Source organism: Rhineura floridana, chromosome 2 (genome assembly GCF_030035675.1).
Source record: "Rhineura floridana isolate rRhiFlo1 chromosome 2, rRhiFlo1.hap2, whole genome shotgun sequence".
Lineage (NCBI taxonomy): Eukaryota > Metazoa > Chordata > Lepidosauria > Squamata > Rhineuridae > Rhineura > Rhineura floridana.
Genome location: NC_084481.1, coordinates 9,321,296 through 9,344,137, shown reverse-complemented (window position 1 = coordinate 9,344,137; position 22,842 = coordinate 9,321,296). Strand labels below are relative to the sequence as shown.

At 42.2% G+C, this 22,842-nt stretch overlaps 1 protein-coding gene across 2 annotated transcripts in view; it reads left to right on the top strand.

Moving 5' to 3' along the window:
• The window catches only part of ABCA12 (ATP binding cassette subfamily A member 12), a 176,381-nt gene that overhangs the window by 130,580 nt on the left and 22,959 nt on the right, over nucleotides 1-22,842 (top strand). For both annotated transcript variants that reach the window (XM_061607702.1, XM_061607703.1), the window contains 4 exons: nucleotides 2,730-2,784; nucleotides 7,534-7,711; nucleotides 13,346-13,461; nucleotides 14,312-14,471. In XM_061607702.1, coding sequence (XP_061463686.1) covers nucleotides 2,730-2,784; nucleotides 7,534-7,711; nucleotides 13,346-13,461; nucleotides 14,312-14,471 — 509 coding nt within the window. The remainder of the gene's footprint in view (nucleotides 1-2,729; nucleotides 2,785-7,533; nucleotides 7,712-13,345; nucleotides 13,462-14,311; nucleotides 14,472-22,842) is intronic.

The window sequence follows — 22,842 nt, the reverse complement described above, 5'->3', positions numbered from 1 at the left end:
TGGTAAGAGCCTTTGTTGTAGAATCTTGAGCATTACTTTACTTGCATGGGATATTAAGGCAATAGTTCGATAATTACTGTATTCTCTTGGATCCCCTTTCTTTAGAATTGGGATGTATATTAAACGCTTCCAGTCTCTGGGCCATTGTTTTCTTTTTCATATTTATTCACAGATTTCTCTCAAAATTTGGACAGATTCAGTCTCAGTAGCTTGTAGCAACTCTATTGGTATGCCATCTATTCCTGGTGATTTGTTTCTTCCAAGTATTTTAAGAGCAGCTTTCACATCACATTCTAAAATTTCCGGTTCTTCATCATACGGTTCCTCCATGAATGAATCTGTCATCTTTGCATCTCTTTTATAGAGTTTTTCAGTGTATTGCTTCCATCTTCCTTTTATTTCATCTCGGTCATTCAGTGTGTTCCCCTGTTGATTATTCAACATCCCTACTCTTGGTTTAAATTTCCCTTTCATTTCTCTAATCGTTTGGAACAGGGCTCTTGTTCTTCCCTTTTTGTTGTCCTCTTCTATTTCTATACAATAACTATTGTAATAGTACACTTTGTCCCTACGTACTAGTCGCTGTATTATTGGATTTAGGGTTCTGACCATGTTTCTATCTCCTTTTGCTTTTGCTTTCCTTCTCTAACCATTTTAAGAGTTTCTTCAGTCATCCATTGAGGTCTTTCTCTCTTTTTAACGAGAGGTATTGTCTTTTTGTATTTTTCCCTGATAATGTCTCTGACTTCACTCCATGGTTCTTCTGGTTCTCTGTCAACTAAGTTTAAGGCCTCAAACCTGTTCCTTATTTGATCTTTATAATCTTCTGAGATGTTATTTAAATTGTATTTTGTCATTATGATTGCTTTGTTCTTCTTCTTTAGCTTTACTCTGATTTTCGATACGACCATTTCATGATCTGTACCGCAATCTGCTCCTGGTCTTGTTTTTGCAGAGAGTATGGAACTTCTCCATCTTCTGCTACCAATGATATAATCAACTGGATTCCTATATTGACCATTTGGTGATGTCCATGTGTTCAGTCATCTTTTCGGTTGTTCAAAAAAAGTGTTTGCAAGAAACAAATTATTGGCTTCACAGAATTCAATAAGTCTTTCTCCTGCTTCATTTCTTTCTCCTAAGCCCCATTTCCTCACAATTCCTAGTTCTTCTCTGTTCCCAACTTTTGCATTCCAGTTTGCCATGATTATCAGAACATCTTGTTTTGGTGTGTGATCAATTTCTTCCTGTACTTCTGCGTAAAATCTCTCCAAGTCCTCTTCTTTCCCATTGGAGTGTAGACTTGGATGATGGTTATGTTGATAGGTTGCCAGTTTAATCTTATTGATATCACTCGCTCAGACCTTGTGTTGTAGCTCCTAATTGCTTTTGCTACATCACTTCTCACTATTAAAGCAACTCCATTTCTTCTTAATTTCTCATTTCCTGCATGAAATATTTTGTAGTTGCCTGATTGAAAATGTCCCATTCCCACCCATTTTAATTTACTCACGCCAAGTATTGTAATGTTGATGCGTTCCATTTCTTGCTTGACAATCTCTACCTTTCCCTGGTTCATGCTTCTCACATTCCATGTTCCTATTGTGGGTGTGATACAACTCCGGACTCTCCTTTTGCATCTGTGCGCATCAGCCTCTGAGCTTCCTTTCGGCTTTGACCCAGCTGTGTCATTAGTCACAGCGCTGCTCATACTTGTCCTTTGTTCTTCCCCAGTAGCTCAGTGAGTGCCTTCTGACCTGGGGGTCTCATCTTCCAGCACTATCTCGTGTTGCATTTTGGATACTCTGTTCATAGGGTTTTCGTGGTAAGAGGTATTCAGAGATGGTTTACCATTGCCTTCCTCTGAGTTTGGATGCATCTTAGTCTGGTGTCTCAGCTTTGACCATCCCACCTTACTGGGAGTCTAGCCTCTTGGTCTAGACTCCTGACGGCATCGCTCTCAGCTTCTTCAACACTCTCAACCCCCCACACCATGTTAAGGTGTGTATCCTAGAGGGGGAGAAAGAGGAATATATATGGGATTACCAGTGGACTTGCATCCAGTCACTGATAAAATCTGCAGCTCCTCAAAGTCAAACTGCATGTGACTTTGGAAACCCATTACTAAAATTGGCTGTGCGGTGCCTGCATATTCTTATAAAGTGTGTGCTGAGGGTGGGGAGGGATGCAATTAAAAGACCAGTGTTGGTGGGTAGAAGAGGGGAACTAAACCCTGCACATGGTCAGCACCTTTCATTCTGTAACAGCTGCATCCTAGCTGCTTGCCCCCCCCACCCCAAGCAGGGCTCCAAAACCAATAGCTATCCCTGCCACAATTAAAAAGTGCTGGGTTATGCAGTAGTATCAGGGCAAAACGTGTGTTTGGGGGGGATCTTTCAGCTCCCTTCTCCTGCCCACTTGGGGTTTACTTTCAATTGCACCCCTGCTTTATATAGATTTGGAAGGACTCAAGTTAGGCCTCTCATCAGTCATTGCACCCGGTGGACCTTCAACTTTACCTGTGATATAGGATTACCAGGCCATTCATTGGGTAAATGATTATAGGAAATACTATAAAAATGCCTAATTGTCTGACTTGTCCAAGATGAAATACTGTGGTACCCAGATAATAAATGGCCTGCTGTTAACTTTCTTGCTCTTCAACTAGTACCTGCATTCACCAGTTAATTAAAGGAAACCTTAAAAGTGTTTTTTTCCCCTTTGTATAGGCATTTCTGTTGTTGCTCATCCTTATCCTGGTGGGGAGAGTCAAGAACAAGCCATGTAAGATATTGATTTATCATTTATTTCTGTGGAATTTAAACTGTAAATCAGGGGAGGGGAACACCAGACCTGGGGCCTCCCCCTGCTGCTCCTTGCCTTTCCCTTCTGCCATTACAATCAGGTTTGGGGGGAAAGCTACGCCTAATATTTTTTTGGGGGGGGCAGAGTGTGTGTCTTGGGTATGCCCACTACTAGAATATGGCCCCTGAAGGATTAGCCAAGAAGGAATATGACCCTTGGGTTGAAAATAACCCTGCTGTGTAAGATAAGTACCAGTTGTTGACTGACTCTTGTCTATTTTAGATCATAGGAACAACAGAGGAAGCTGCCTTTAACTGAGTCAGATCACTGGCCCACCTAGCTCAGTTTTGTCTACACTGACTGGCGGTGTCTCTCCAGGATTTCAGGCAGGGGTCTCCCCCAGCCCTACCTGGAGATGCCAGGGACCTTCTGCATACAAAGCAGATGCTCTAACACTGAGCTGCGGCCCTTCCCAACCTAAAGACCACACAGTCTGGATCAGATTGTATGCCAGTCAACCGGGAATGGAAATGAGTCAGTCACTGGCATAGAGAATAGTGAACTGCTAATACATTGCAGTAGGTGAGCATAAGCAGGTCCCTAGAGCTGAAAACCTTGCAGGGCATCCTGGGTCAGTTTGACCATAAAAACACAATGAGATAGTTGGAAGTTTGTGACATGAGGTGGGCAGTGATAGCTTGAGAGCAATATACCCATCAGACAAGTAAGACATGTCCCAGTCCTTCCACATAGTCTTGAGTCCAATATTCAATATCTCTTTCTCCTTCCCTCAGTGATTTCTCCTGCAGTGGTTCCAAAACATTTTTGCTAAGAAATTCCACTATAAAAAGTTTGCCCTTGTTCAGATCCTATACATGACATTTACTTTGACGTTTAGGAGCCTGAATGACCACAAAATTCTTCTCTCCCGTTCACACAAGGACTTCTGCTTGTGCAATGTAACTTTCCCCCACACACACTCCCCCAATCTGTTCTGGGGGTTCCTTATGCAAACGGGACAACTTTGTTAGATACAACACATTAACACGATGCCCAGGGAATGTCCAGAGCTGCCCAAGGGAGACCACCAATGTGCAGGGCTAGGGCCCTGTATGGCTGCCTTTGGGACGCTGGGGAGAAGACAGCATTTTGGGGAGGTCTTATGGGGGATCTGGAATGGAGTCTTAGATCCTCTGTTCCACTGAAGATATCAAGAGGAATAGCATTTGGAATAGAATTGTTCTTGTTATTTCAATATCTAGTTTTAATATCTTATATTGCATTTTATATTTTACATTGAATTCTGTATTTAATATTGTTTTATATTGTATTTTTGTTCTACATTGTGAGCTGCTTTGAGTATTTCTGTAACAGAAAAGCAGGATATAAATATTAAATCTAATCTAACGTAATCTAATGTTTTATGTATAAAAAGCAGCCACTGGGGGCTGCTGTCAAGAATAGAGGAAAACCAACGGTAGGGCTGTTTAACCTTTTTTCTTTCCTGCTATTTCCCCTTTCAAAAACATAGCTGTGCTAGAAATTTTGAGTAAGCAAATGCACCCCCACATGCATGCTCCTGAGTTTAGTCTTCATGGTCTGCTGAGCAGGGCTGTGGAGTCGGTATGCCAAACCTTCGACTCCGACTCCTCTATTTCTCTACTGTCCGACTCCGATTCTGACTCCGACTCCACCCAAAATTGCTTCCAACTCCACAGCCCTGGAAAAGGCTGTAAATGTCTTTTTAAATTGGAAGCTCTCATTCGCTGCCTGACTATGCGCTGATCTTGGCATCACAGCATTTGTCTTCATCTGGGTCCTGTGTCATACACTGACACACAAAATGTTTTCCATCTTGAGTTATGGTGAAATGCTCAACTACAGCTGACTTCATGGGAAGCTTCTTTGACATTTTGAATTTATATTTTAAAAAATTTGTCAGTCAAAATTTATTTTGAAGTCGGAGTCGGTACATTTTTACCGACTCCGACTCCACCCAAAATTGCTTCCAGCTCCGCGACTACGACTCCACAGCCCTGCTGCTGAGGAATCATAGGACCGGCCATCTTGTATAGTTTAGCCTGGAACCCTGTTTGTATTTAATTTAGAATAGCAGGCAGAACTCTCTAGGCCAGAGTCTAGGCCCTAATAGAGTCTAGGGCAGTGGTTCTTAACCTTTTGTGGATTGTGGACACCTGTGAGAAACTGATGAAAGCTATGGACAACCTCCCCAGAAAAATGCACATAAACATATTGTCCGGTTCAGAGCAGGAACCACGAGTCGGAGACGAGGTTGCAAGGAACTCTTGCTTTATTAACGTAACGGATACATCAAAGGCTGAGCGCCTCATAGAAAAGACCCTATGCTAACTCACTGCAAGTCCCTAACTACCCTCTAGACATGCTCTGCAACGTGTGATGAAAGTTGACTCACAGTGCGGCAGTCTTAAATAGGAGAGGTCTTGGAGCGTAACCTCTCACTCCTTCGCACACATGCCCTCTGCCCTGTCCACTTCTCCCTACGTCGTGAGCGAGGTGAAGGGGGGCGAGTCTCCACGGGCTCATCTGACAAAACAGGGTTCTCTTCTGCAGGCGGGGAAGCAGAGGGCTGGGAAGCGTTGGGTGTCTGTAGAATACTGCTTGGCACAGGAGGAGTTACTGCTCTTTCGGAATCCTCCCCTAACGGCTCCATGGGGGTGCTTGATGGCTGAGCGCTGTCCCATTGAGGGGCAGGGCCATCCGTGGGAACTGGCGGGGTGGCTAGTTCGCTCTCTTTCTCAAGGTCTGGGCTAGACTCAACAACAGCTGGATCATGTAGTTTTATTTGTAAGCGGCACTGAGTTCCAGTTTGGAAAAAGGGCGGGGTAAAAATAAAGTTTCAATCAATCCATGCCCGCTGACGGCTGAGGTGCCTGCAACTCATGCCTTCCCCCTCCTTGATCCTCAGGAGGGAGGCTGGGCTCAACACCCCTGGGCTCAACACATATAGACACAGAATTTTGAATGCAGTTTATTTTATTGCATTGGAAATTGATTTTTTGCACCTGGTGCACGGATCCCCTGAAGGCCATCCACGCACCCTCTACAGGTCCATGGACCACAGGTTAAGAACCTCTGCTCTAGGGCTAATAGCAGCCCTGCATACATTTCCTCCTTATGTGTCCGTGCATAACACAGGCTAAGAAGTCAAAGGCATGCAAAATAATTGATTTCCCCTGGAGCTGATATTGGTAAGATGGCCAGGTTGCATCTGGGACCGATTTAGGAGGGTTTTTCTGTGTCAGTTATAATCCCTATAACACATCACCTAAAACACAGGATGATTTACAGTGGACTCATAGGCCTAGCTCTCACTGAGATGGTAATTTTCCCCCCTCGGCTCTACCACTTCAGACCGCATATAGAAGCTCACATGATTTAAAGTTCCCTGATTCAAAATAAATAATAAATCCCTGCACATAGGAGACTAGGATGTTAGGCGAAAACTACACTAGAATCCTTGTCTTTTATTCTGTTTCCTATGTAGAGGGGTTTTTTAAAATGCAGGAACACTGCATCATGTGATTCCCCCACCTGAAATATGAAATGGTATAGGCTTACCACCTCAGTGAGAATTAGGCCATAGAAACGGGGAAGGAAACATTTAATCAGCAAGCACTACAGCATCAGCTGGCCCAGAACTGATGATCAGCTAGAACTGGAACCTCTCAACTCTCAAGTATCTTGTGCTAAGGTTACTCCTGCTGGCAACCTATGTATCTTTCTGTTCACAAGGCTCCTGTGTGGTCAATCCTGATACCCAGCAGAAAATGATCTCTGGGTCAAAACTCTATGAATGCAACCCCATGCAAACCCTATGACTAATATCTCTGATACTGTACATACAGGACCAACATCAGCATCTGGAATCTTGGGCAGCTCCTAGAGGTCCAGCATCCTAGCAGCCGCTGCTGTGGAGCCTCTCCTGGGACCCCCTTAAATATTTTTTGGGTGGGCGCATGCTGCATAGCACAATGATGCTAGATCCACTCACCCCTTTAATTTCCCACGATGCCCCCTAGGGATGATAGTTGGTCCTAAGCAGGCTATTTTGCGCCCTAGGCAAGGCTAACTACTTGCACCCCCCCCCAAATTGCTAACTTCAATTTTCAAAAACAGATGTCTTGTAGAAAAAATGAAAAGCACAAAACTTGAAACTGCTAAATTTATTTTAGTTGCATTTTTTCCAAGGGTTAAAAAAACTAATCCGTATAAAACTGTGCCCCTCAAAGGTCAGTACTGTGCCCCTCTGAGGTCTGTGCCTAGGCGGTTGCCTAGCTGACCTAATGATAGCACCGGCCCGGGTCCTAAGACACCACATCTCCTCTTGAGCAAATCTTTAGACGTGTTCAATTGGGTACTTAACAGGTCATCAACTTAACAAAGAAACTGGCTTGACCAGTTCACTAGATTCCATTACTACAAACTCCATCTCTACAGACACAGAATTACAGCCTTAGAGGGTACCCACAGACATCATCCAAACCAACCCCCCAATTCTATAGTAATAGTTTGGAGGCACTGTAGAAAATTAACGGGGTGGCTAGATGCAGCCATCCAGCACTGGCTATAGCACAGCTGCCGGAGCCAGGTGAGGTCACTGGACAGAAGAGGGCCCTTCAGACCTGGAGCTGGACTTGTCTGTGTATTTAACTGGACAATGCTTTTGTTTACCTTTCCTCCCCTCAGGCTCAGTAGTTTACTGGATATCATAGTCTCTATGTCCATCCTGATTGGCTACTCCATTACAACAGCCAGCTTTGTGCTTTATGTGGTGAAGGAACATCAAACCAAGGCAAAACAGCTGCAGCATATTTCAGGCATGGGTGTGACCAGCTATTGGGTGACCAACTTCATTTACGACCTTGTAAGTAGCTTACTCCTTACATATAGTTTGCAAAATGATGTATGATGAAGAGCTGTATGGAAATGCAACATGCCGATGTTGTGCTTCATACTTAAATCAGCACTGGGGAGGCGGGGGGAGGAAAGTCCGAAGACTAGCGTGCTAGCCCCAGCACCCCCTTTTGCCCTCCACGAACTGGAGGGATAGCTTTTGCAGCAAGGAGCCTGCAGTATTAGAACTCTCACTTTCCAGTTTCTAAATCATGCAGGGAGCCTACACAAGAAGAGCAGACTCTCTACAGCAAAACATAGGAACATAGGAAGCGGCCTTATACTGAGTCAGACCAATTGGTCCATTGAGCTCAGTGTTGTCTAAACTGACTGGCAGCGGCTGTCCAGGGTTTCAGATAGGATTCTCTCCCAGTCCTTTCTAGAGATGCCAGGGGTTAAACCTGGGACCTTCTGCATGCAAAATAGATGTTCTACCACTAAGCCACAGCCCTCCAAAAGTTATCTTCCAACTCGTGAGACAACGGGAAATCTGCAATGGCAGGGCAAATCAGTGTGTTTCTACTCTTCTTTCCTTCACTGTATGTGGAACATCTGAATCGGTATAATGATTATGATGATTCTCACCCCCAAGGACATTTAAAGATACTTAGAACTAGACTTATTACAGTATCATATATGCTAAGAAATGGAGTCTCTCTCTTTGTTTGGCTGCACTATATGTTTTTTTTTTTCAATAATTTTTATTCAGATTTTCATAAAACATACAAGACAAAATCATAAAACATTCAAAGACAAAAAACAAAATCAAAAATAGTTAAACAAAAAGAAAAAAAGAAAAGAAGAAAAAAAAAAATAAAATAAAAAATAAAGAGTAAAATATTGACTTCCCATTTGTCAAAGATCAAATCAGTTATAAGTCTATAATATATAGCAATCCTGTCTCTTAAGTCATATCATAAAATCACTTTCCTCCAGTAGTTATCTTACTTAATCATCAAATCTCATAAACATTACTTTATTCTTTCCACAAAAAGTCAAAGAGAGGTTTCAATTCTTTAAGAAATATATCTATCAATTTTTTTTTCCAGATAAGCATATCGATTAATCCATCTCATTACTAATTATGATAATCTTATTGTCATAACCATAGTCAAAATAAACATTTCAATTAATCCATCACATCAGAATCTGTTAGGTTCAGTAATTTCAGTAGCCATTGTTCTATTATCTCTATTAGTTCCATTTTCCATCTTCCATCTTCAGTAGTCTTGTTAAGTCCAGTAATTTCAATATCCAATCTTCCATTATCAGTATTCCATAATAATCTTGCTGTCAAAGCCATAGTCATATAATAAGAGTCTGATGGGAATTACCTCTATCCCAAATATTTTCTTGCCATCCATTCTGAATAAGTTGCTGAAATACTGCTGTAAAATCATATCTCTGTTCTTTTTTTCAAAATACACTGGGTCATCTCTTAAAAGTTTTTCCATTGTCACATGGCTGCAGTTAATTCCATAGATTTTCTCTATATTGGGCTCCATCACATCATTCCAGTCCAGAAGATAATCCATGCCATTGATAACTTTATCTCTAGAATCTTCATTAATTTCTTCAGAGATAACATTAAGTTCCAAACAATAGATTTTATTTCTAAAGTCCATAGACTCCAAATCTTGTTCCTGTTCCACGTTTGTTCCAATCTCCGGGATCTCCTCTCTCACAGGGACCCCTATTCCAGTCTCCAGGGTCTCCTCTCTCACAGGGACCCCTATTCCAATCTCCGGGGTCTCCTCTCTCACAGGGACCCCTTCCAGGGTCGCCTCTCTCACAGGGACCCTTATATCTTTAATCTCCTGCTTCATTTTACTCAATTCAATTTTCGTTATCTCAATCTCATTCATTATTCTCTGAAACATAGTTATTTCCAGATTCTCAGCCACTTTCTTAATTGCCATTTTAAAAGAAAAATATAGGAAAACCACTTCTTATTTCAGCAACAATTGGGTTAATACTCCAAACTTGGTGACATCACAGTATAAACAGAGCAGACAGCCTTATCTCTCCAATAGTTAAGTAAACAAAATGCAGTTCCCAGGATCGAAGCAATTAATGGCAATCGTCAAGAAACAGATTCGTCAAAATAAAATAGACCAAAAAGAGAGTAGTCTCAAAACAGTATAATATTTTTCAAAATAAAAATCTGGAATAGAAATCCCTCTTCTGTGTGTATCTTTAGAATGCAAATCCAGGACAGCTTTTTGCAACAAAAACAGAGATAAGCTATTAATTAGTGCGTAGCAGAGAGAAGTTACGGCTCCCCAGTGAGATGTCAAAAACCGATCAATCTGGCAAATCTCTTTTAAACAGCAACAATTTAAGTCAAGTAAAAGAAAAATATAGAAAGAAGGGTGCTTGCCTGTTAGTGCGTTCTCTCTTAGAAGATAAGATGAACTTTCGCTTTAACAGATAGAGCTTGCTGTTGAAAATCCGTCCCACCTTCGTCGGCTGGACCTCGTCCCATAAATTAATGAGATCTGGTCGTCCCAACAAAAATAGGCTTTGAGGTTAATCTCTTCGTTTCTCCCTACCCGGGAGAAGTTTAATCAGTCAAAAAAAAAAGAAAAAACTGACTGATATATCTGAATAAGCTTCTTTTGAGGCAGGAGCCCGTCTCAAAAGCAGGCACAGGCTAAGTCACCCTTCCCGGAAGTCGTTTGGCTGCACTATATGCATAAAGCTCAGTACATTTATAAAAGATCAGTGTGCTGTTAAGGTCAGGACTTCAATTTATTTTCAACTTCTAGGCAGAAAAAAATGCCTTTAGGTTAAATTGCAAAGAGGCAAAGGCAAAAAGGCAGGTCTAAAAGTCATCCAGTGGTATGTATTTTGTTATGAACTGTGAGTAATGACTGCTTATGTAAGGGCTATTGCCTGTGACCTTGCCTTCTAAACGCCATCATAGCTAGGCAGAAAAGTTTCGCAAAAATACGCTGAACCATATTTTCCCAAGGAACAGTTTTCTTTTGTAATTACTAAATCATTTTTAAACAAATATTTTGAAAGCTGTCCCTCTTTTCGTGGGCTTGGGTTATTTTTTCCATAGTTACTAGACGTCAGAACATAAATATTTGTATTAAGAATTAGAAACATTTCACAGATTCACAAAACATTGCATTAGCCTCTTCAGGAACAAAAAATATTTTGGGATGCAGCAGAATGAAAATATAACCAGGACAGAATTGATGGAACCAATTTCCAACAGACGTGTTGGAATATGCTGTAAAATGTTATAAAAGTTACAAAAGTGAGGGGTGCATTATTAGAAGTAAATCATGGGATATTTACCCAGATTATAATACAACTTATCCATGGTTCCGTGAAAACGTGTCCAAAGTAAATAATAGTAATAATAAATCCATTATATGCTGGCCTAATTCCTACTCCTACCTGCTAAATTACTCCACCCCCTCCCAATAACTAGGAGGTGTCAAATCGTTTTCTAGCCCCAGCTTTTGACAACTAAAGGATCTACTTGTCAATGGCATGCTGAAAAGTTTTTTTTTTACATACTTTCTATTCCCCCACCAGGATTTATTATGCTGGTTCCTCTCAGTCCGTTTTGCACAGCTTGCAAGAGAAGCTATTTCTAATAGTGCATGCTAGTGCTGAAGGGCTGCATGATTCATAAAAGAGCTCTAATAAAACTCCAGGAAATCCCAGAGATACCTAGTTGCCCAGCATGTAGGGTCATGGGTGCCTACCCTAACACATTGGGGAGGGGGAGAGAAGGGGGGCATGAGAACATTTATGTGGGCTGTGGCTTCATTCTGTCCTTACAACACAACCATTTTATGCCAAATTATTAAATAGAACTATGTTGTTTTCGTAAGCGGGCTGTCACAAGCCACTTCCAAATTAGCCTCTGCATCTGCATAAATCATACAAACCACATCGAGCTGGTTAGATCTGAAGACCTTGCCAAACATACTCTTCTGGCTCAAACCTCAGTTTTACAGGCCTGCGTCCATCATGCTTAGGATGCTTGTTGTGAAATGGCGTATTTATAAATCATCCAGTCAAAAGCATCCCAGTGATCTAACTGAAATCAATATTTAGCAGACTGAAACTAACGCAGTGCAACTCTGCAACTTGTCACTTTTCAGTGAATTCCTGCTGGCAAACAATTCTCATTCCCAACCAAGGGAAAGACTGAAAAGGCTTGTGGATGCTGCTAGTAAGAAGCCAGATTGGTGCTCAAGTGATTTCATTTCCCCCAAAAAGAAAAAAATAAGCAGTAATATTTTTTTAAAATCTGAGATTTATACAATGCGATACAGAAATAATATTTCAAAAGGACTGAGAGGAATTACAGCACTTGGGTCTTCATCTGGTGGGTGGGAGATTATTTATATTTATTATAATGGTATCCCAGCTTTCCTCCAAAGAACTCAAGTGCATGTTCTCCCCCTCTCTCCATTTTATCCTCACGACTGAGAGAAAATGAGAGGCAGTGATTGGCTGAGTGTGGATTTGCACCCTGGTCTCCTTGGGCCTAGTGCAGCACTCTAACCACTACACCACACTCATTCTTTTTTTACCTCTTTGCACCCAGTAGTCTCCCCTCAACAGCTGATGGCATAGGGAGTAGGATGTGAGGTGCTAAGTTGTGGAGACAGGGGTTCCACACACACGGACCATGCTACCCTTTCTAAGTCTGTTGGTTGGCCCTTCAATAATCAGCATGGATATACTAGTGTTCACATGTGGTTTGCAGAGGCCCAAGCTCGAACACTGTTTTCACTATTCACTGCACATGTACATGAACCTTCAAGCCCAGAGCTAATGTGATACACTAATGTGTTCCCTGGAGCCTTCTGGGATCACCAAAACTGCCAAAACTGTCACCTAAATACGCTGTGTTGGTGACACTGTATCTCCAGAATTCAAAGCTAATTCCAGAGTGTGGCTTCGAATATCAGTGGAAATCCAGATAAGAGACTTGGCTCTGGGAATTTTTTTCTGAAACATAACTCAACTCCACAACTCTCTGCTTTAGGGTACTGATTAAAGTTTATTTATTTATTTATTGTATTTGTATACCGCCCCATAGCTGAAGCTCTCTGAGTGGTTTACAACAATTAAAAACATTAAAAACAAATATACAAATTTAAAAACACATCTTTAAAAAGCAATTTAAAAACACATGCTAAGATGCCTGGGAGAAGAGGAAAGTCTTCCTTTTAAAATGTAAACTCTGCACTCCTTACTCTCACACACCTGTAACTGAAAAAAATAGACCTCTACCCTCAATATGGGTAGTTTCATTTTTAAAAACACTGCTGATACACCACTATCATATCCAGCTAGAGCGCTACATATAATGTGTTAGCATAAATGTCACATAAAAACTGGAGAGTGCCTTTGACATGTCTGACAAATGACGCAGCTTCCCAATCCCAACCAATATTATGATGTTCTCAGATAAGTTTTAGTTTAATTTTTCTTCTTCAAGGCTGAAGGTATTTTTATTGTGCTATTTATTTTTCAAGCAATAGAAGCCAATTCCATTCCATGTGTGATCTGCATGTATTGCTATAATAAATGGGCTTAGTGTTATGATAAACTTAAAATTATTTCACAGGTGTACTTTCTGGTACCTGTTACACTCTCAGTTGGAGTAATTTCAGCTTTTCAGATACCAGCTTTCTTCAACAACAATAACCTATTGGCGGTATTTCTACTTCTTCTCCTTTTCGGGTAAGGATTTTGTTCAGTTTCATTCAACCTGAATTCAACTCCCCTCCCCAGCTCCAGCCCTGAGCAGAGCTCTCTGCCTTTGTGGCCTAACCATCCTGTGAATGTCCTCCTGCCCCATTGAAATTATGGTATTCCTTGGTTTCACAAAGTTGCTGAATGACATAAGATGACTCCTGGTGGGAAAGACCAAGGGTCTTTTTGGACTAGCATCCTGTTTTTCTGAACTTCCTCCCAATTTGCTCCAGGGGATTGGTGAACCCTGTGGAGCAGATGTAGGGGAGCTGAAGGGGGAAATCACCAAAAATGGCTTTCCTCTCCATTCTGCTAAAGGAAGCCTTACCATCAGCTGAGCAACACCCATTGGATACAATCAAGAGTAAGAAAGAAAGTTACAACAGTGTGCCATTATAATTTTGCTTTCTTTTTAAAAGAAAATCCTTTTTCAGTTTGGGATATTATGATTCTGTGCTGCCTTGCAGACCTCTTTGACCTGTTGAGTAGAAAGGCAGGCATAAATAGATAAGGATATAAATTACGAATAGTCAGACTGACCTCATTTAGCTGCTTGTTAATTAAAATTAATTTAGTAATCACTGCAACCCAGGTCATCCCAGAAACAAGAAGATTCTTTCCTCATCTGTTTGCCCGTGTTAGATATTTCAAGAAAGCTCAAGGTCAACATCAGTTTTGTTGTTTCTTTTGTTTTGTCCTTGCCAAAAAAGATGAATGAAAAGCCTCTTCTTGACCAGACAGGGAAATCAGTTCACAGACAGTCAGCGAATGAAGTACTTGGCTAGTTTTGATAGTCTTTTGCTTTATTGTACTTGTTATTCTTGTTGATGCTCTGCAGATATGCAACATTTTCATGGATGTATTTGCTGGCTGGAATCTTCAAGGAAACGGGAATGGCCTTTATAGTTTATGTCTGCATCAATCTGTTCTTTGGCATCAATACAATCATCACTCATTCAGTTGTGTTTCTAATTTCCCAAGAAAAGGCCACTGATCAGGTATGAGCCTTGCATGCACATCATTAACTCCCACATATTAATGTTGTATCAAAGGGCAAAATTCATTCTATTTCGCTCTTGCTGCATGGGAGTTTGGATTTAGTAGTACCACCTGGCAGGTCAAATAAGGATGTGATATAATTGATATATATTGCTTGTAAAGGTTTTTATGTTGTTGTATGCCACCCTGATGTTTTGCGAGAGGGCAGAATACAAATACTTTTATAAATAAATAAATTGAGCAATTCAGCCTATGCATGTCAGCCTCTACGTACAGTCAGCCAACCTCTTTATAATTCCATCATGGCATTTTTAAAGTAATTGTTACCTGTGTCCCATTTTTTTCATTCAAATGGCTGGCACATGGAAGCTTCTTTATCATGAACAAGCCCTGACATTTGGATTGAGGCGAAAGTGGTTCAAACTAGAAACAAAACGGGGTGAATACAGCCTTGCAAATGGATTTACACAAGTTACTGGGCTAGCAAAATTCTTACTAGCCTGCTCACCCACCAGTAAATACATGAATTAAAAAACAAATTACTATTTAAAACTGCTGCTTATGATCCACACCCTGCTGTAGCAGAATTCTTATAGAAAAAGAATGAAGATACAGAGAGCCAGGCATCACAGTGTACAGGGAGAGAGATTTTTGTTAAGAAGTTTTTCAGAAAGACTGGTGGTTTGTAATAACCCTAAGAATTATTATGTAATGTGCCCCTATGTTCTACTATTTCCATTCAATTTCACTAAAATTTCATACCTCTAGTCAGTGTTTCAGTAGCATGCAATCTGAATTTATGTTTTTGGTTCATTGATTAAATTTTATGTGTCCGACTGTGTCCATTGGGTGTCCAAGAACTAGGACTGGGCATTCATTTGGACACACAACTATTACTTTAAAAATGCATTACCATCTTTTATATAAGGATGAATGACAGAAGAGGATAGATGGTTTTCAGTGGCTTCTCCCAAGCAATAGAATTCCTTTTAGATAGCAACTATACATCCTCTTAGTTACAATTGCAAATAGGGCTGTGGTAGCTGGGCATCATCATCAGCAGGGCAATGAATCTGTGCTGTAAATATGCATCTCAGTGCTAGGGCTTCCCTTGTTAGGCTTCTCCTGCCTGGAAGTATCAAGTGCCAAACTGTACCACCACTCTCAAATCCCATAGTGTAGTACAACATATGGTGCATTTTATGGAAATAGAATTAATACATACCCTCCCTCCATAAACTAAAGTCTTGGGCCAAACTGGATGCAGTGTGGGTCACCCCTATGTAAAGCAGGAGGGGGGTTCTATTCTTAACACTAGGACGGTACTTGAGTGAGTGGAGTTGAAGTCTCCATTGCCTTATCTCCTCATGCTACCTAGCTTCATGCACTTTCCTCTGCAGCCTGATTTCACTTCCTGAATTGGAAGTGGGCAAGGAGAAAAGAGCCTGAAGTTATAAAGCACATGGAGGCCGGATGTGGGGTAGGCTGGGGGAGTGAAGATTCTCCAGTGCATGTAGGATGATTTCAGGTGGGACGAGCTCCACCTTGTGGTTGAAGGCAGAATAACAGGCTGTTTGATTTTGCCAGCTGTTCTAGCTCCCCCTCAAGTACAGAGGTCAGTTCTTTATTCTGCCTTCACCAATGTGGTTGCTTCAGTGCTCTCTGCTCCTTACTAGGACTTAAGCCTGTATTTCTGTGTGTTCTCTTGCATCTCTTGCTGTGTTCCTGCCCTTGTCTTTCCTCTGTTTCTTAGTGTTAAAAAAAAAATGAAGGCATTTTCCCCCGGATTGCCCTTCTGCCGCATCTTCAGCCCCTGAGTTTGGCCTTTGCTACATCTACTCAGTGTGCCTTGGCCCTGGGTTGCCTTCCCACCTCTCCTTCACCCATTTAACTCAGCATCGCCTGTTTTTACCACCTCTGCCTCGCCCTTCAGACGTAACTCAGCATCATGTGTTTTACTCAGTTTTAATTCTTGTCCTGGTCTCCGCTCCTCCACTGCCTTCCCGTTACTGTTTCTCTGCTTCTCCATAAAAGGGGGGGGGGAGAGAACGCTTTTACTTGCAGAGGTAAGGAGAGATCTTTTGAATCCCCCATAAGACCCACTAGGCCTGTTGAGTGCAGAGTTTCGCTGTAAGGCCATAGGAAAAGCCAAATAAAAAACTGCTGTTCCCACCAAAAAAAAAGACGCCTCTGCAGCAGCCGCTACCATCCCCCACCTCTGAGGCTCTCACTTGGACTTCTGTGGATCACTGCAGGTAGAAGCTGCAGCCAACGCACCACCACCACCAGAGTAGAAAGGGATTTAGCATTAAGTGAAACAGTGGGCAAGAAGGCTATGGGCAGTGCTGGAGGCCTGACAGCCCCCACTTTGGCACCCCTTACTACCAAGGGTCTGTGTTCAAGAACACAGTCAAGCACTGGGCTATGTTGCACACCTTATTTGAGGATGGGAATCTCGGTGGCAGTACCCAGCAGCCTGTGTACAGCCCAGACAAGTTGCCTGATGGGGAAGACAGATGCCCTTGGGCTGATCTTAGATCAATTTTCTCTGCCCAATCATCACCAGAGAAATTTCAGGGATTTCAGAACCCCATCAGAACTCAGCCCTCATGCTCCTTCCATGCCCCCCATGCCTCTACTTGCATAGACCTCCTCCTATGAGGCACAGTGTCACTCAGGGGCCATCCTGAAATCCCCGAAATTCCTCTGGCAATGACTGGACAGCTGCAATTATTGGATCATATGCTCCAGCAGTTGGGAGACACTATTTTGGCTGTCCTCCCTAAGGACCTGACTGAGATATCTCAAGCTTTACCTCAGACCCCCCTGCCTGTGCATCTCCTGGCTGTGGCTCAGACTGCACCGGCCTCTCAGCAGGCAGCAGCTTCCACCTCAGTGCCATCCTATTCAGCCCAACCAGCAACCTCTGCTGCTCAGCGGTTGGGTCCTACAAAGTCTCTGGTTCATGTCTCCCCAAATCCACATGGCATTTACAGGACACGCGCAAAGGGTCTGAGAGTCACATCCCCAGCCAAGGAATTTACAGTTGGCATGGAGGACCCAGAGTCTGACTTATTTTGGATGAGGAGTGGTGTTACAGAGTTCAGGGAAAAGGCATCTACTCACCTCTTTCAATGTGTCCATTTTTTTACCTTATTGTGTAAAACCATGAAAGTCATTAGACCTGGCTTCTAAGGATGATCCCCTCCAGCCCCTTCTACCTCCAGGGTGGCTGCCGTCTGTCTGGATCCTCAGCCCAGATTCAGAGTTGTGAAGCTTCCTTCTCCTCTGCCTAAGCTTATTCAGTCAGAATTCACTAGCCCCTTGCAGTGCAAGAAGTCTGTGTCCATAGCAAATAAATATTATGTCCTGGACCAAAGCTTAATTAATCAATTAATAATTCACCTCACAGATACGTCTATTGCTGGACTAGCGAATCCTTCACTGAACCCTAAGGACTCATCTGCACACCTCATGGACCTTTCAGATTGCAAATGGATCTGGGACTGCATCAAGCTCATGATGCAAGGGAACTATCCCTGTGGGCTGCAGCATCCTCTTCAGCGTTTGCTAGGACTGGAGGATTTATTGAATGATCTACTTGTTTTTGTCAACCCAACTTGTTTTTGTCAATCCATACTTAAGATCTCCAGAGCAGTAGCCTTCATGGTGAACGCAGGTATGGATGGAGCCCAGGCTCCTACACCAGGAGTCTTCATTAGAAATATTGTGGGATGCTGATACCACTGCCTGCAACAATTTGGCCTCAGAGCCCTATGTAGGTGGCAAGCTCTTCGGCATTGGAAAAGGTCCTAATTGAATCTAAGGACAAAAAGAAGGTACTCCCTTCTAAGAGGAAAAAGGACAGGTGGTCCTTTCAGAAACCCGTTCACCCCATTCATTGGGCCAATCCTTTTTGAGGCTCCAGGGCCTTAGGTAGGGGGTGAGATTTTTGGTCCTTCCACCCCTTCTGTAGTAGTAGACCGTAGAGGCCAGCAGCAGTTCTCCAACACCAGCACTCAATCACGAGGAGCCAAACGTCAGTTCTGACACTGCCCTCCCTCCAGTTGGGGGCCATCTGCAGCTTTTTGTGGACACCTGGCAGGAGTTCTTGTCAGACTGTTGGTTGTTGCAGAACCTGACTCTTGGCTTTCATCTGGAATTCACATCAAACCCTCATCACAAGTTCCTACCATTCCTCTATGCTCCAACCCTGTCCAGAGGACCAGGGTGCAGGAAGCAATTCACCATCTACTTCAAATCAGCTATAGAACCAATTCCATCATGAAAATCATGGTCACCCTGGTGGCTTACCTCAGACTCCAAAGGATTCATATTTATCACTATCTCGACCTGTTGATTTGATCTCCACCTCTCACAAAAGTTTGGGAGGACATCCATGTTACGTTAGCTTGCATCAAGGACCATGGGTTCCTAATCAACCAGGATAAGTCACCTTTTCTCTTTTCATCAAATTTATCACCTAGGAGCACTGTTGGACATGGAGCAAGGCTTGTCCCTAGAGCGAATTCTCAAAATTCAGATGGCAATTTGTTCATTTCTACTATGTACTTCAGCAAATCTTATGACACTGGCAGCAGGCTTTAGGCCTCATGGTTTTGAGTATCCAAATAACACCATTGGCACAACATCACACACCCCCTGCAGTGGGCATTGCTGCCCTTTCAACACAACATCAGCCTTCTGGAACTTCGAGTGATTCACCTAGCACTTCAGTCCTTTGTCCATTTCAAATACCTTTGAGCATCCTGGTGAGGATGGATAATGTGATTGCCAAGGTCCATGTGAATCAGCAAGGGGGCAAGTGGAGGTCTCCAAGCTTCTTAACTGGGCTGAAGCACATCTAGTTTCACTTACAGCGGAACACCTGAAAGAGGAGCACAATTTTCAGGCAGACTAGCTCAGTCATGCACAAGTTCAACCAGGGGAATGGAAACTTCATATACATCTTTGACAGGGCCTGCATGGATCTGTTTGCTTCACATCAGAACACTCTCCAGGTATGTGGATTCTTCACTGGAAGCAGTAGATGCTGCCACCTACCCTTGGCCCAGGGGACTCCTGTATGCCTTTCCACCAATCCCCCTGCTATCCAGGGTGCTCTAGAAGATCAGTGGTGAGAAGGCGAGAATTCTACTGGCAGCTTCACTTTGGCCCTGGAGGCCCTGGCTTTTGGAAATCCTCTATCTGCAAGTGGATCACCCATGGAGATTGCCTCACAGAAGGGACCTTCTCTCCCAGGGTCGTCTTCTTCACTCAGATCCAGCGTGGCTAGATCTTCATGTGTGGCTCTTGAGAGAAAGACACTGCTTAAAGGCAGGTTTCTCATCTGCAGTTATCAATAACATAATGGCTTCTCATTGTTCATTCACCCTTCATATCTATGGGGTGGAAGGTGTTTTCTTCATAGTGTGCTAATAAAAAGATAGCACCATTGAAGATGGAGTCTTGTCATTTCTTCATGATGCCATATCCTTGGGATTCAGACCCAGCACCCTTTAGCATCAGGTGTCAGCCCTATTCACCATCCTTTCTAGATGTCTGAAGTCACTGGGAATTCACCCCTTTCTCAAGCAGTTCCTGAAGGGAGCCACATTGTCTGCACCCCTACACAGCATAGGATACCTACCTGGGATTTGCATAAGGTTTTGACAGTATTACAGTGGCCTCTGTTCAAACCTCTAAATTCAGTTTCTACTCCGCCTGCTCTTGTTCACAATTTTGTTCCTGGTCGCTATCACCTCAGCCAGGAGGGTATCTGAGCTTAATGCACTTTCTGTGGACAGATCCTTTTGTACTTTTCACAAGGTCAGAGTGGTGCTCCGGATGGTCCCATCTTTCCAACCTAAAATTCTATCTTCATTCCACTGTCAGGAGGAACTTATTTTCCTTCGTTCTGCCGTTCTCCGGTTCACCCTACTGAGAAGGCATGGAATTCTCTAAATGTAAGAAGGGCCTTGAAAGGGTATATCTCTAGGACCAAGTCCATCCATTGCACAGGTGGCCTCCTTGTATTGTTCTACCCCTTTTCATTGGGAAAGAAGGTGTCTACTTCCATTTTGTTGAGATGGATTAAGGCATGTATAGACTTGGCTTATTGTTCTCTGAATCTTACATCTCAGTCGAAAATTCTGGTGCACTCCAGGTCTGCGGCCACCTCAGTGTTGTTTTTTTTCACTTAATGCATCCCTGCTGGAAGTGTGCAGGGCTGCCACATGGACATCACCAAATACATTTATCAAGCATTATAGATCAACACTTACATCTCTGCTGAGGCTGCCTTTGGGAGACAGGTGTTGCAGCATATCCTGCTAGTTCAGTAAGCACCCTATTCCTCTACAAATTGGATTACCCTCCCTACATGGATCAACTTTGGTATGTCTCACCTGAGATCATCTTATATGCATGGTAGAAGGGATCTTTGATCTTAGCTTGAAACAGCCTTCTATGTGCATGTAAAGGTGATCTCAGGGCCTTTCCCTAGATTGTGTTGGTCTACTTTTCTCATTATTACATGTTGTTTTCTGAGCAGAGTGTGCAGTGCTTGTTCTTTTCACTTATTTTATTTATTTATTTATTTATTTATTGTTTGATTAACATCCCACCCTTTCTCCCAGCAGGAGCCCAGGACGGCAAACAAAAGTGCTAAAAACACTTTAAAACATCATAAAAATAGACCTTAAAATACATTAAAACAAAACAACTTTAAAAACATTTTTAAAGCTTTAAAGACATCTTTAAAAAGGTTTAAAAACATATTGTTTTTTTTTAAAAAAGGTTTTTAAAAAAATATTAAAAAGCAACTCCAACACAGATGCAGACTGGGATAGGTCTGAATTTAAAAGGCTTGTCTTTGACTTGTCATAAAGGAACCGACCTCACTATACAAAGGGGAGCTAGAAGAGCTCACAAAATCAAACAGTGTGTTTTTCTGCCTTCAACCACAAGGTGGAGCTCAAGTCCCACCTGAGGTCAATTTACGTGCATGTAGAAGACTGTTTCATGGTAAGTCCCTTTGGCTCCCTTCACCCACACACCGCTTTTGGTATAAAAAGTCTTTTGTGTTGAGCTATTTTACAGGAAACAAAATTCCATATTGATGTATTTGACCCTTCAAAGGGTTAAATAAAATTTATCATTCTAACACAATGCTCAGTTATCAGATTTGTATTCTATCTTGTGGTTATATCTGTAAGTTTAAATATATTAATGTAAAAATATTATTGTCAGGTAACACAAATTATTCATGATAGAATAGGGATAAAGTTTAGGGATAAACTCCTTAACTGTTCTTCTTAACTATTTGGAACTTACAAAACAGCTGTTGTTGTCATTGTCGTCGGTGTTGTCATTGCAGTTGATTTTTTATTTATTTATTTATTTATAGCTAGCCTTTGCTAGAAGTCCCAGGGTGGGCTTTTTGCATGTCAATTTTCTGGTGGCTGCAAAAATTGTCTTGGTAAAATATCTGAGAATCATCTTCAATCCCAGCAACACCAGCATGGCTAGCCATAGTGTGTGAAATTGTACACATGGACAAGTTGGCCTCAATATGGTTCAGAGGAGAAATGGTTTTTCAGGACAGTCTACTCTTGCACAGAAACAGCAACCTTTTAAGCTATTTGAATAAATGGGTGACATCCAACTTTGTCAGCCCACTTGTGCAATGAGACTTCCCTTTCCTCTCTTCTTGCAGTCCTCCCCCCATGCAATCTGTCCTGGAGGAGCCTCTGGAACAGACGAGGGGTGTGTAAGGCTGCAAGGGGAAAGAGAAGAAGAGGAAGCCCCACTGCATCCACTGGCACAACACTGAAAATTACCCAATACTTTTATTCTTGAAGATGAGGTCCTTATTTCTAGTTATAATTTATTTGTTTAATCTACTTCACTGTATTCCCCTTTCTCTTTTATAATAACAAAAGAAAGGACCACACACAGTGCAGATATCTGAATAAAAACCAATTAGATAATAGCATGGCTGTAGTTTCCTGGGACATTACCTAACATTTTTTGAACCCTTGCTATAGATATTTACCAAATAGGGAAAACATGCTGCCTATTTTTAAAAAATGAGATCCTGTTGTAATAGTTTGTAAACTAAGTTCCTCATGTCTAAATATGAAAGAAGAGTATTTCCACCATAATAAGAAAGTGGGAAAAGCAAACAGCTTTATCTTAAAGAAAAGCATTGTTTTATAAGGGACCTGCTTGTCAGCTTCCATTGTGAACATATACCTTTCCTGAATATGCATTCAGCATTTTCCTTAAAGGCATTAGATCAGTAAAACACACACAACAGAGAGAGAGAAAGAGAGAGAATTGACAATATCTGTGTGCCCAAAGGCAGAC